Source organism: Lynx rufus, unplaced genomic scaffold, assembly GCF_022079265.1.
Source record: "Lynx rufus isolate CCGP_SWC_20201006 ecotype Redwood Valley unplaced genomic scaffold, mLynRuf1.p SCAF_5, whole genome shotgun sequence".
Taxonomy (NCBI): domain Eukaryota; kingdom Metazoa; phylum Chordata; class Mammalia; order Carnivora; family Felidae; genus Lynx; species Lynx rufus.
The window spans coordinates 85,582,501-85,595,115 of NW_025814867.1; the positions used below are offsets into that span (position 1 = coordinate 85,582,501).

A 12,615-nucleotide genomic window follows, 5' to 3' on the forward strand; every position below is an offset into this window, starting at 1 on the left:
TATTAAAATGTATTATAGAAGTGCAGCAGTTAAAAGTCTGGTAATGGATGTGAATAGACAAACTGTTCAATGAAATAGAACAGAGTCAAGAAACAGATACAAATATGCAGTACTTCCAGCCAGTGGGGGGGGGGGGGGGAGGTTGGGAAGGGGGAGCTTAGAGATCCAATAAATGACATACAGATCCTAGATAGCCATCTAATGGGAAAGAAAGAAAACAAAAAACCAAGTTAAATTCCAAATGCTCAAATTAATTTCAGATGGAATAAAGATTTAAGCATGAAACATTAAATGAGAAAACTAAGAGAAAACAGGAGGTAATATTTTTTATAATCTCAAAGTAACAGAAGTCTTTTTGAGAAAGATGCAAACCTCAAAAATCATAGCAGAAACATCAATTCAACTATAAAAACATAAAACATTTCTATAAGAAAAAAACAATAAACTTAGTCAAAAGAAAAACAATAAAATGGGAAAACAATATTAGTAACAATCACAAGGGACTAATTTCCCTGCTATAAGAAAGGGTATACAATCATCTTTGAAAAGCAAACCAGCCACTAGAAAAAAAGAAAAAAGAAAAAAGGTCGACAGATATGTACAGATAATTCCCAGAAAATTCAAATACATCCTATACCCATAAAAAAAAAAATCAATCTCACTCATAATTTTTTCAAAAATTGCAAAATACTGTTTTTTACAGAACAGCAAAGATCAAAAGTTTGGTAATTTGCTATTGTAGAGTGGGTAGGTATGGGGAAAAAGGCACTCTCACACATTTTGGGGGGAGGGGATGTAAATTGGTACAATTTCCATGTAAGGCAGTTTAGCAAGAGCTATCAAAATTTTAAACAATTACCCTCTAACCTAGCAATTTCACTTTTAGAAAAGTATTATACACATAACATTTTCACATAAGCTACATGACACACATGTGAAGTCATTCACTGCAGCCACAGTAAAATACAGGCAACAATCTAAGTATCCATCAGTAGGCAACTGGATAAATTATGATATATCCATTAATGAAATACAATTCACCCTTTAAAAAGAATGAGGCAGCTCTATAATTAATAACAAAAACCAAAATCCAAGATATATGTTTTCCAAAAGTAAAATGTAGAACAGTGTTAATATTTTTGTTGGAGTGGGGAGAGGAGAAACACAAATACTTAAAATCTTTTATATGGTCAGAAAACTTCTGGAAGGACACACAAGTGTTCTCTAGGAAAGAGATTACAGGAGGACTAATTTCTGATTTCTCTACCTTTGAGTTTTGTGTCACACAGGTGGTATTCAACAAATTAAATACTTATTTAACAAATTAAATAGTTAAAAAATAATTAAATTAAAATGTTCTATAAAAACTGAAAGAGAGGTTGGTAGTATAACAATACGGATAAAAACACAAGGGTTCTGGGTTCAGTCAGCTTAGGTTCAAATTCTGCTGTCATTAACCATCTAAATGATCCTGAATGACCTTAACCTCTGCAAACTTAAGTTTCTTCTGTCTGATATGATCACAATGGTACCAAACCATATCAGGTTACTATAAAAGAGTTAAGATGGTGTGAGAAGTAACTGAAATGATTCTTTTTCAGAATTACCAAATAGGTACGCCTGGGTGGCTCAGCCAGTTAAGCATCTGACTTCGGCTCAGGTCATGATCTCAAAGGTTTGTGAGTTCGAGCCCCATGTCAAGCTCTGTGCTGACAGGTCAGAGCCTGGAGTCTGCTTTGGATTCTGTGCCTCCCTCTCTCTCTGCCCCTCCCCTACTCGTGCTCTGTCTCTCTCTCTCAAAAATAAATAAACATTAAAAAAAATTTTTTAAAGAAATACCAAATAAAAACTATGCTTCTAATTAACAATAGGTTTACAACCTATTGGAAACATGTACCAACTCCACACACAATGGAGTCCCAAACCCTGAGACACTTCACTTCCTGGTTCTTCCAGGCTTTGCAATGAGCATGCACCAAAGAACTGAAGTCTCTGAGTCACCTCAAGGAATGTGCATTTGTTCCAATCAGACAACTTTTTGCCTTACATGGGCATAGGTGACTTCCAGGTAAGGTTGTAACCTCTGTAGTACTCAGCCAAAGAGCAATCAGGGGAGGGACTTGTACCCTAGGAGATAAATTGCCTGCTGCAACTGCCCCAAGTGTGCCTATCAGACACACTTGCAAGAACATCGATTACAGCCTCTCTTCACTTGCTCCGAGTCTCCGCATCCTCCTTTGAATGGGTCAGTGGGTTTATTTCTCACAATAGTGCACATAAAGCTCTTAGAACATTACTGGCACATGGTAATTACTAAACATTTATGTTTCCTTGTCAGAGTTTTCTTGTTTGCTTTTGGTTTGTGTGTCCTGTTTTGTTTTGTTTTTGTTCAAGGGAAACTTGAACACTTTCTACTTAAAGAGGTGATAGAGGAAAAAAAAAGAGAAAAGTGGCTAAAGCAAAGTCCTAAGAAATTAAGAGTTTGGAATTACATAGGAAAAGGAATACTTTTATCATTCAAATGGGAGGCAAAGTGGGAAAAGAGAAGAACAGATTCTAAATTTCTAGATTAGGGGCACCTGGGTGACTCAGTCGGTTAAGTGTCCGACTTCAGCTCAGATCATGATCTCACGGTTTGTGGGTTTGAGCCCCGCTGGGGCTCTGTGTTGACAGCTCAGGGCCTAGAGCCTGCTTCAGATCCTGTGATTCCCCTCTCTCTGCCCCTCCCCCGCTCACACTGTGTCTCTCTCTGTCTCCCAAAAATGAATGAAGACTTTAAAAAATTTTTTAAATAAATAAATTTCTAGATTAGGAGCAAGAAATAAGTGTGTTCCCACCAAAAAGAAGACAGAGTCAAAGTCATCTACTAAGAAAGAAGAACACAGTGCTAAATGTTGAGAAAACAGGGAAGTAAAATAGCTGTTAAAGATAATAAGATAACCTGAATGAGTCTTGGAAAATTTGCTTTGCATCAAGAATTCCAGGAATGTGTAGCTCCACCAGTTGGTTTCACGAAATAGTTGTGTAACTTCTCCTGTAGGGCTTTATAGCCCAGATATGACACAGAGAATATAAATTGTTAGACTAATATAGTAAGAATTCTGTAGAGTAGGTGTTATGGAAGGATAATGAACGCCTCCAGAAGAAAAATAACGACGGAATAAAATTAAGAACAGACTGAAAGTGTTCATAGCAGTATTATTCATATTAGCTAAAAAATGGAAACAACCCAAATGTCCATCAAATAATGAATAAACAAAATGTGGTATACCCATACAAAGGCATAGTATTCAGTCATAAAAAGGAAATATCGGAGGGGCGCCTGGGTGGCTCAGTCGGTTGAGTGTCCGACTTTGGCTCAGGTCAGGATCTCGCAGTTTGTGAGTTCAAGCCCCGCGTTGGGCTCTGTGCTGACAGCTCAGAGCCTGGAGCCTGTTTCAGATTCTGTGTCTCCCTCTCTCTGCCCCTTCCCTGCTCATGTTCTGTCTCTCAAAAATGAATAAATGTTAAAAAAAAAAATTAAAAAAAAAAAAAAAGAAATACTGGAACAGGTTACAACCTGGGCAGATGAACCTTAAAAACACATGGTAAGTGAAAAGATGCCAGTCATAAAAGGCCAAATTATGATTCCACTTATATGAAATGTTCAAAATATGCAAATCCATAGTGACAGAATGTAGATTAGTGGCTGCCAGAGGATGTACGGAGAGGAAAATTGGGAGTGACTGCTAACAGGCACAGGATTTCTCTCTAGGGTAATGGAAATGCTCCGGAGTTAGACACTGGTGAGGGTAGCACAATACTGTGAATACACTGAAAACACTGAATCGTACACTTTAAAAGATGAATTTTATGTTAAGTGAATTTTATCTCCAAAAATTACCCCCCCCCAAATGCACTGAAAGGGCAGTAAGTTTAAAAGGGGTCTAAAATATCAGAAGTTTATAACCTGAAAGACAAGAGGGCTGGCTAAGCTTGAAGAACAGAAGCAGGAGTGAAATGAGAACTGGAAGGACTGGAGACTCCAGTAAGAAAGTAAGAGATCAGCATTCCAGATTTCCAAGATGAGAACTCTGAAAGGTAAGGCATAGCTATGGCCATGAAAACAGGTATCAGAATTAGAATAGAGGTCACTATCACAGGAGCTGGAAAGACTATGGAATTGTCATACTGCTGAACCATACTTACACTGCAGCCACTGAGGAAGAAGGACTGACTTGACACTTTGCCTTAGCAGAGGACCCTGATGACAGGTATAAATGAATAATCTAAGTCTACAAAGAGGGAAGATTTTACTAAGTGATAAGTATGTCATAGGTGCTTTTCCAAATGATGAGAATATAAACAACTTATTTGCTGACTGTCCTGGAGTAAGTAACAGCCTAAGTCTCATTTTTTTTCATGTGCAAATTGGGTATAATGCTAACTGTGCAACATTGTTGTGACAGTTGGAGATACAAGTAAAATCTAGCACTTGATACACAGTAAATGCACATCAAATGAAGGGTTTTTTTTTATCCTTCAAAGACAATCTGTCTTCAAGAAGCTAATGATTTGTTGAAGAGATACCATCATTAACATTTATTTAGAATTTACCATGTTCTAAGAACCATACTAAGCATTTAACATATATTAAAACATTTTACCTATATAACCTTACTAATAACTCTATGAGACAGATACTCCAATTTTATCCGTTTTGGAGATGAAGAAACTGAGGCCTAGTAAGGTTGAGGAACTTGCCCAAGGTCATATAGCTTAGTAAGTGGTAAAGCCAGATTCAAACGCAGGCAGCCTTATTCTAGGCTTTGTGTTCTTAACTATTAAACTATGCTACAATCCAAAGACTATGATAATATTATAATAATTTCAATGGAAATGTGTGAAAGAAAGAATGCAACACAAGAAAAAGAAACTAAGTTTGGTAGTACTTAAGCTGTGATTTAAAAAGTATCTGCTTGGGGTTTCTGGGTGGCTCAGTCGGTTAAGCATCCGACTTTGGCTCAGGTCATGATCTCGTGGTCTGTGGGTTTGAGCCCTGCGTCAGGTTCTGTTGACAGCTCAGAGCCTGGAGCTGCTTCAGATTCTGTTTCTCCCTCTCTTTCTGCCCCTCCCCTGCTCATTCATATTCTCTCTCTCTCTCTCTCTCTCTCTCTCTCTCTCCCTCCCTCCCTCCCTCCCTCTCTCTCAAAAACAAATAGACATTAACAAATTTTTAAATAAAATAAAAAATAAAAAGTATCTGCTTAACAAAAAGGGAGCAAGCATTCCAGTGAAAAGATGCAACAGATACAGAGATTACATCTAGATGGCCACTGTGATACTCCACAGTTCTGTCAATGCCAGAATACCTGGCAAAATGGATAAATAATTGGACCCAGCAGAACAATGCCATTCATGAAGCATTATTTTCCACAAGGAGTATTAACTCTTGGTAACATATATTACAAACAAAATAAATATAAGCTAAGTCATCAAGCTAGTTTAACCTGTTGATGGCATGATTTACAATGATATTACAGGTGGAACTTGCCCTGCACAAAGTTATGAAATCACTGAACTAATCTTGGGCAACCCCTCCCCTCCACAAGTCGTTCAATGCCACCACCTTCAATAACACCATTTCTTGCTCTCTCAGGTTCTCTTCTCTATGCTAACACCTCAAAATTCTAAAGTAAAATGATAGATAATAGCTTAAGAATTTGGGAGAAGTACATTTTACAAGAAATCAAGATCTTAAGCTAGAGAAATATAAAAGTAACTATAGAACGTCTATTCAGATGAAAGATAATAGTTTTTAAAATGTCAAAATTTCTATGATGCTCTTATTAGCCCTTTGGGTAATGAATACTCTAGAAAGGGCTTAGAGACCTTAGTACTAATTGCCAATACTTTGATAACTTGTTTTAAATTTGAATCTTTTTGTTTTAAGGTTCTACCAGTCTCTCAACCCGAACCAAATTTGGTAAAAGGCAGGAAAGAGCTGCTCATAAAAGCAAAATCAGTAACAAAAATGCTGTTAGTGGATTCTGTTTAGATGCTTTAAATTTTGAGGATACCCCCAAACATACAAATGTTTCATATGATTTACACGTAGTTCTACCCAAAAAGAATAGATACCCAGAATAATCTACTCTGGGATTCTTTACAAAGCCTCGCCTTTCTACATACTCTTTCATAAATCTACCAGAAAATCAAGACTACATCTTTTGTTGCCTACCCGAAAGGTGTGAAAACTTTGTTTCAGAGAGTGCTTAAAATACATGTAATACCTCTGGGTAAAATAATAATAACAATGATAATCCCATACATATAATTTTAAGGAGAAAATAAAATTTTTGAAAATATCCTCACCAAGAATTGTAACAGTAATTTTTTAAAAAAAACACTTGCCTAGACACTTGTGTTCCTTAAAATAAATATCCAAGTGGCATGGGCTATCCCAACACAGACCCAGAAGTACAGTGGTGCACAAAAAGAGCACTGAACAAAAAGAGCACTAAACATGTGGGTGCATGTGTCCCTTCGAAACAGCACACCTGTAGCCCGTGGATAAATGCTTAGTAGTGCAAATGCTGGCCTTTAAGAGACAAAAGAGACAAACATAAGGGAAGGGAAACAAAAATGATATAAAAACAGGGAGGGGGACAAAACAGAAGAGACTCTTAAATATGGAGAACAAACTGAGGGTTACTGGAAGGGTTGCGGGAGGGGGCATGAGCTAAATGGGTAAGGGGCACTGAGGAATCTAGTCCTGAAATTATTGTTGCACTATATGCTAACTAATTTGGATGTAATTTTAAAAAGTAAAAAAATTTAAAAGAAAAAAAAAAAGGCAGTGAACTAAGAATAAAAACATATGAATCCTAACCCTGGTTCTGCCTCTTCTAACTCTGATTTGAAGCAAGTCCCCTTCACTTTCTGGGCTTTGGTATCCTCATCTATAAAATAAGAATAGTAGCACTTGTCTTACCTAACTCACAGAATTATTGTAAAAATCAAAAAACATATTGGGGCACCTGGGTGGCTCTGGTTAAGCATCAGACTCGGGCTCACAGTTCATGAGTTCAAGCCCTACGTCAGGCTCTGCTGACAGCTCAGAGCCTGGAGCCTACTTGGGATTCTGTGTCTCCCTCTCTCTCTCTGCCCCTCTCCCACTCGTGCTCTCTCTCTCAAAAATAAATAAATAAACATTAAAAAAAATAAATATACTGCATATCAAAGTGTTTTGAAAACTATAGAGTAGTACACAAAAATAAGCTATTAGTAAACATTTTCTAAACTTTTGGTTTTAAATACATAACTAATACTATTACTTTATATGGTTTCTATACTGTTTACATTATATACATACATTTCATGATTTCAAAACATTGGAAAACCTTTAGTTTAACTAGTATGTGTTTTATATCCTTGCTATAAAAGTGCAGTCCATGGGACAACAACAGCATTGGCATCACCTGGAATCTCATTAGAAACACAGAATCTCAGATACCCCAGACTTACTGAATCAGGATCTGTATTTTTACAAGATCCCCAGGTAATCCCTATGCACAGTGAAGTTTGAGAAGCACTGCTTTATGTAGTAATACAATTTACAATAACAAACAAGTAGGAAGTTATTTTCAGAAAAAGTATTTCGAGTATGTGCATCTGATTTAACTCCATAAATTTTAAGAGATTATTTCACTAAACAATGGTTACTTGAAATCAGATGCCATGTCTTACTCATTCTCCTATTGCTGCCTGCTATATAGCAATATTGCTTGGGTAGAGACAAAAAAGATTATCAATAATTAATACAGAAGATAGAAATCAATATACATTTTACCCTTACATAGAATATAACCATTTAATATCAATTATTAAATATACACTAAATATTTATGGGATTAGCTTTAAAAATGGAATCAATATTTTAAATTTTATTTATGTTTAATGTGTCCAAACCCACATTTATAAACAAGAATGGTCAGGTTATGTATGAAAACCATTAAGCATCAAAAAGATACATGCAATCTTTTTGATGGAAAAGAAGAAAACAAAGGTCCAACAATATAAAGGATATCTAGTTAGCTTTGCAGTCAGCTACTGGTCAAAGTCTTGCTCTGGCACTCAGATTTTCAGCAAGCTATTTGATGTCTATAGCCTCAATTTCCTCATGTGTAAAACTGGAATAATGACACTTACCGTCAAAGAGATAAAAGAAGTAACATGAACCACCTAGCATTAAAGGCACAAATCATTATTTACAGAAAACAAGATTAATGCTTTAAAAAAAATTTTTACGTAAAATTCACCTTATCAAGTTTTAGTTCCAATTCTGCCACGTCTCCTTCTACTTCTTCCAAAGCAGCCCTAGAAAAAGTAAATATGAAGTAAGTTATCATGTGTTCATTATTTTTTAAGTGCCCTCCACCTCCCACCAGTCCTTCCCCACAACCACCTTCCAGGTTTCCCCTCCCCCCTAAGTTATCATTTGTTTAAATATATACTTTATTGCTGAAAAATAACTCTAAATGACAAAAGATATAAATGCTTAAAAATTACACTTCACATTGATAATAATTACCTTAGGATGAAGTATAAACATTTCATAAACATAGAATAGATAATACAGTTATTGTTTAAGGTAATGAGAGAAAACATTAGGCTGACTGACTCAAAGCATTCATATTATTCATATTAATAACACTAATTAGAAGTATTTAGCATGTGTTTTGATTTTTTTTTAATGAGGAAGAAATTCTAAAAGTTGAGCTTTAACAAAGACTCAGACTTCTTTTTTTTTTATTTAATTTTTAATTTTTTTAAATTTACATCCAAATTAGTTACCATATAGTGCAATAATGATTTCAGGACTAGATTCCTTAGTGCCCCTTACCCATTCAGCCCACCCCCCCCCCACAACCCCTCCAGTAACCCTCAGTTTGTTCTCCATATTTATGAGTCTCTTCTGTTTTGTTCCCCTCCCTGTTTTTATATTATTTTTGTTTCCCTTCCCTTATGGTCATTTGTTTTGTCTCTTAAAGTCCTCATATGAGTGAAGTCATAGGATTTTTGTCTTTCTCTGACTGACTAATTTCACTTAGCACAATAGCCTCCAATTCCATCCACATAGTTGCAAATGGCAAGATTTCGTTCTTTTTGATTGCCGAGTAATACTCCATTGTATATATACACCACATCTTCTTTATCCATTCATCCATCGATGGACATTTGGGCTCTTTCCATACTTTGGCTATTGTTGATAGTGCTTCTATAAACATGGGGTACATGTGTCCCTTCAAAACAGCACACCTGTATCCCTCGGATAATGCCTAGTGGTGCAATTGCTGGGTCGTAAGGTAGTTCTATTTTTAGTGTTTTGAAGACTCAGATTTCTATTTAACAAAACACATCTAACCACAACAGAGCATCCCTGACAACCAGAAAAGAAAAATTTTTACTTTTATAAATAGTTCAGAAAGACGTCAGCCTTGTTTAATGAACAATTTTGTTTCCAATGTATTTTTAAGAAATCTACTGATTTCTATAAAACTTAGTTAGTACTTGATACCACACACTATAAGCAACTTCCAAAAATGGAAATTTGGAACAAAACAACAGCAACTAAAACTTTTTAAGGGTAATAAGAATTTACACTTAAGAGTTAAGATATAACAAAACACAAGTCATCTACTTTAAGCCATCTATCACATTGTCAGATACCTACTTGAAAAACTAGCAACTTCCCAGCAGTTATTTTATGGATTAACCTAAATGTATTTCAAATGGACAGCGGTGGGGGACTAACCACCCAGAAAGTTATTTCGAACTCTGCGTAAGAAATTCTCAATTAGACACCAGGACTAAGAAAAAGATAGCTAAGATAAAAGTTCTATTTCCAGAACTACTCACTTAAACTCTGTGTAACATCCAAATAATCATTTTTTTTTTACTGTTTATTTATTTTTGAGAGAGAGAGACAGAGACAGAGCACAAGTGGAGAAGGGGTAGGGAGGAAGACACAGAATCCGAAGCAGGCTCCAGGCTCTGAGCTGTCAGCACAGAGCCCGAAGCAGGGCTCAAACTCATGAATTGTGAGATCATGACCTGAGCTGAATAATTCGGATACTTAACCGACTAAGCTACCCAGATGCCCCCCGCCCCCGGAAATAACCATTTTTATCAGCTTGTGATTCTACTTCTCCATCTGGTAACATTTACTGGAAAATAGTTTTTAATCTCCAAAATAAGAAAATTGTATACAACTATAAATTATTCAGTAAAGAGATGCCTATTCCACAAAATAAAATACTCTAGCATAACAGTTTAAAGTTCAAGAAAACAAGAGGTACTATACTTCCACAGCAGAGAAACAGAAATGCTTCTCCCCTAACTAAAAGTGTCATTTTCTTCAGCAGTGTTTTCACATTATATATTGTTCCCTTCTCCTAGAAAACATTTTCTCCTCACATTAACCTTAACTCCCTTCACCTGCCTATATATGCTACTTATCATGTAAAACTTAATGCATAAAAGAAAACAAACATATCTGCACAAAGATATTCATTGTTTGTAACAAGTTGAAAACCTACATGTCCAACAATAGGAAATAATGTAAACAAATGATGGTACATCCATCCCATTGTGTGAGGCAGCAAGTTTTGAAATGAGATTGATTGATCTCTATCTACTGAGATAGAAACATATACATGCTAGACTATTACATATGGGAAAAAGCAACTTACAAAATTATATATAGTGTGAACCCAATTTTGTGGAGGAAAAAAATCTCTTGGTTTATGCATAGGCAAAAATCTGGAAGCATATTTACCAATCTCTTAACAATAACTTTGAAAAATAAGGATTGGAGAGCAGAAAGCATAAATAGGATTTACTCTTTTTACCACTTATACTTCTGGAATGTTTAGAATTTGCAATAACTATGCACATTTCAATTATTTTAAAGCCAATAAAGGGAGAAAAGGAAAAATTCAGACATCATCTTCTCAGGAGGTGGGGCCTCATGGAATCTCTTCCTCCATCCACTCCAGCTTGATTACACATCCTCCTATGCTCCCACAACACCTCATGCATGTCTCTATCACTGTCCATTTCTCTTACTCATCTGAGCTCCCCATAGCAGTATAGACACTCAAAATGCTTGTTGAGTCAAGAAAGAAACCCCACAATTGTTTACTCTATCAAAAATGTTCTTCATTTACTTTTTTACCTTTTTTTAACCTACCTTTACTCAATCTCCAATTTCTGGGTTTTTCAATTTCTTAAAATATTTGTTTATTTTTGAGAGAGAGAGCGCAAGGGGGAGAGGGACAGAGAGAGAGGCAGACACAGATCTGAAGCAGGCTCCAGGTTCTGAGCTGTCAGTACACAGCCCAACGCAGGGCTCAACCTACGAACCGCAAGATCATGACCTGAGCCCAAGCCAGATGCTTGACCCACTGAGCCACCCTAGAGCCCCCATCTTCAATTTCTTTCAAGCAAATTAGTTGAAATGACCAGGTCAAGATTTGATTTAATCACTGATTTCTGCTAAACATACAGTTTGACAGAAACTATGTATATTCCTCAATCATATTTCATTGTACAATTCTAAATTGCTTTTGTAAAACAACATTTTTTAAAGAGAAGTACAAACACAAAAGAGAAAATGTCATTTAAAAGCAAAGCCCTGGGTCGCCTGGGTGGCTCAGTCAGTTGAGTGTGTGACTTCGGTTCAGGTCATGATCTCGTGGTTTGTGGGTTCAAACCCCATGTCGGGCTCTGTGCTGACAGCTCAGAGCCTAGAGCCTACTTTGGACTCTGTGTCTCCCTCTCTCTTTGCTCCTCTTTATCGCGTGTGTGCAAGCAATCTATCTCTCTCTCTCTCTCTCAAAAATAAATGATTAAAAAAATTGTTTTAATAAATAAATAAAAGTAAAGCCCTTTGTAATCATATAGTCAAAGAATCTGAAACTTTAGCTTAGAGTTCTTCAACATTTCACCATTTCTTTAAAAAAAAAGTCTTTGTTCTTGGTCATCTAAGATATGTGTGAAAAGTTGTAGTCATAGCAAAAAAAAAAAACAAAAAACAAACAAACAAAAAAACTTGTTGTAACATCTAAGAAGCCAATGTGTAAGGCAGACTAGTTAATTGAATATTCCTTAGTATAAAAAGTATACAGAAATATCGTCTCAGTTCAAATCCTACTCCATCATTCACTTCTCTAAGCTGAAGATATTTTGTCTAAGTTTCTTTGTCTACAAAATGAGTAAAGAAATACATACCTAAATGATTTGTAAAGGTTAAATGAGGGACTGTCTATACCACTGACCACAGTATATACCATGACACAAAGAACATGATAAGAGCTTCTTTCTCTCCTTTCTCTTATCCCCACATTCTGAGGTGAGTTTTTCCTCCCTATTACTTCTACTCTGTAATGAAAGAGAACCATCCTGGAATGTATGTTTAATAAATGAATGAATGAGTGAAATGAAACAATCTACACAACATTCCTTCAAATATTGGACAACAGATATTATTCCTTTTCATCTCTCCCAAATACCTATTGAACCTATATAACTTTTATAAATGTGCAAGGTGTTAAAAAGGCCAATATTATAGAC

General features: G+C 35.9%; 1 protein-coding gene across 1 annotated transcript in view; it reads right to left on the minus strand.

Moving 5' to 3' along the window:
- The window catches only part of ACAP2 (ArfGAP with coiled-coil, ankyrin repeat and PH domains 2), a 155,202-nt gene that overhangs the window by 90,045 nt on the left and 52,542 nt on the right, over positions 1-12,615 (minus strand). Inside the window, exon 2 of the mRNA XM_047099315.1 lies at positions 8,301-8,358. Within this exon, the coding sequence (XP_046955271.1) occupies positions 8,301-8,358 (58 nt within the window). The remainder of the gene's footprint in view (positions 1-8,300; positions 8,359-12,615) is intronic.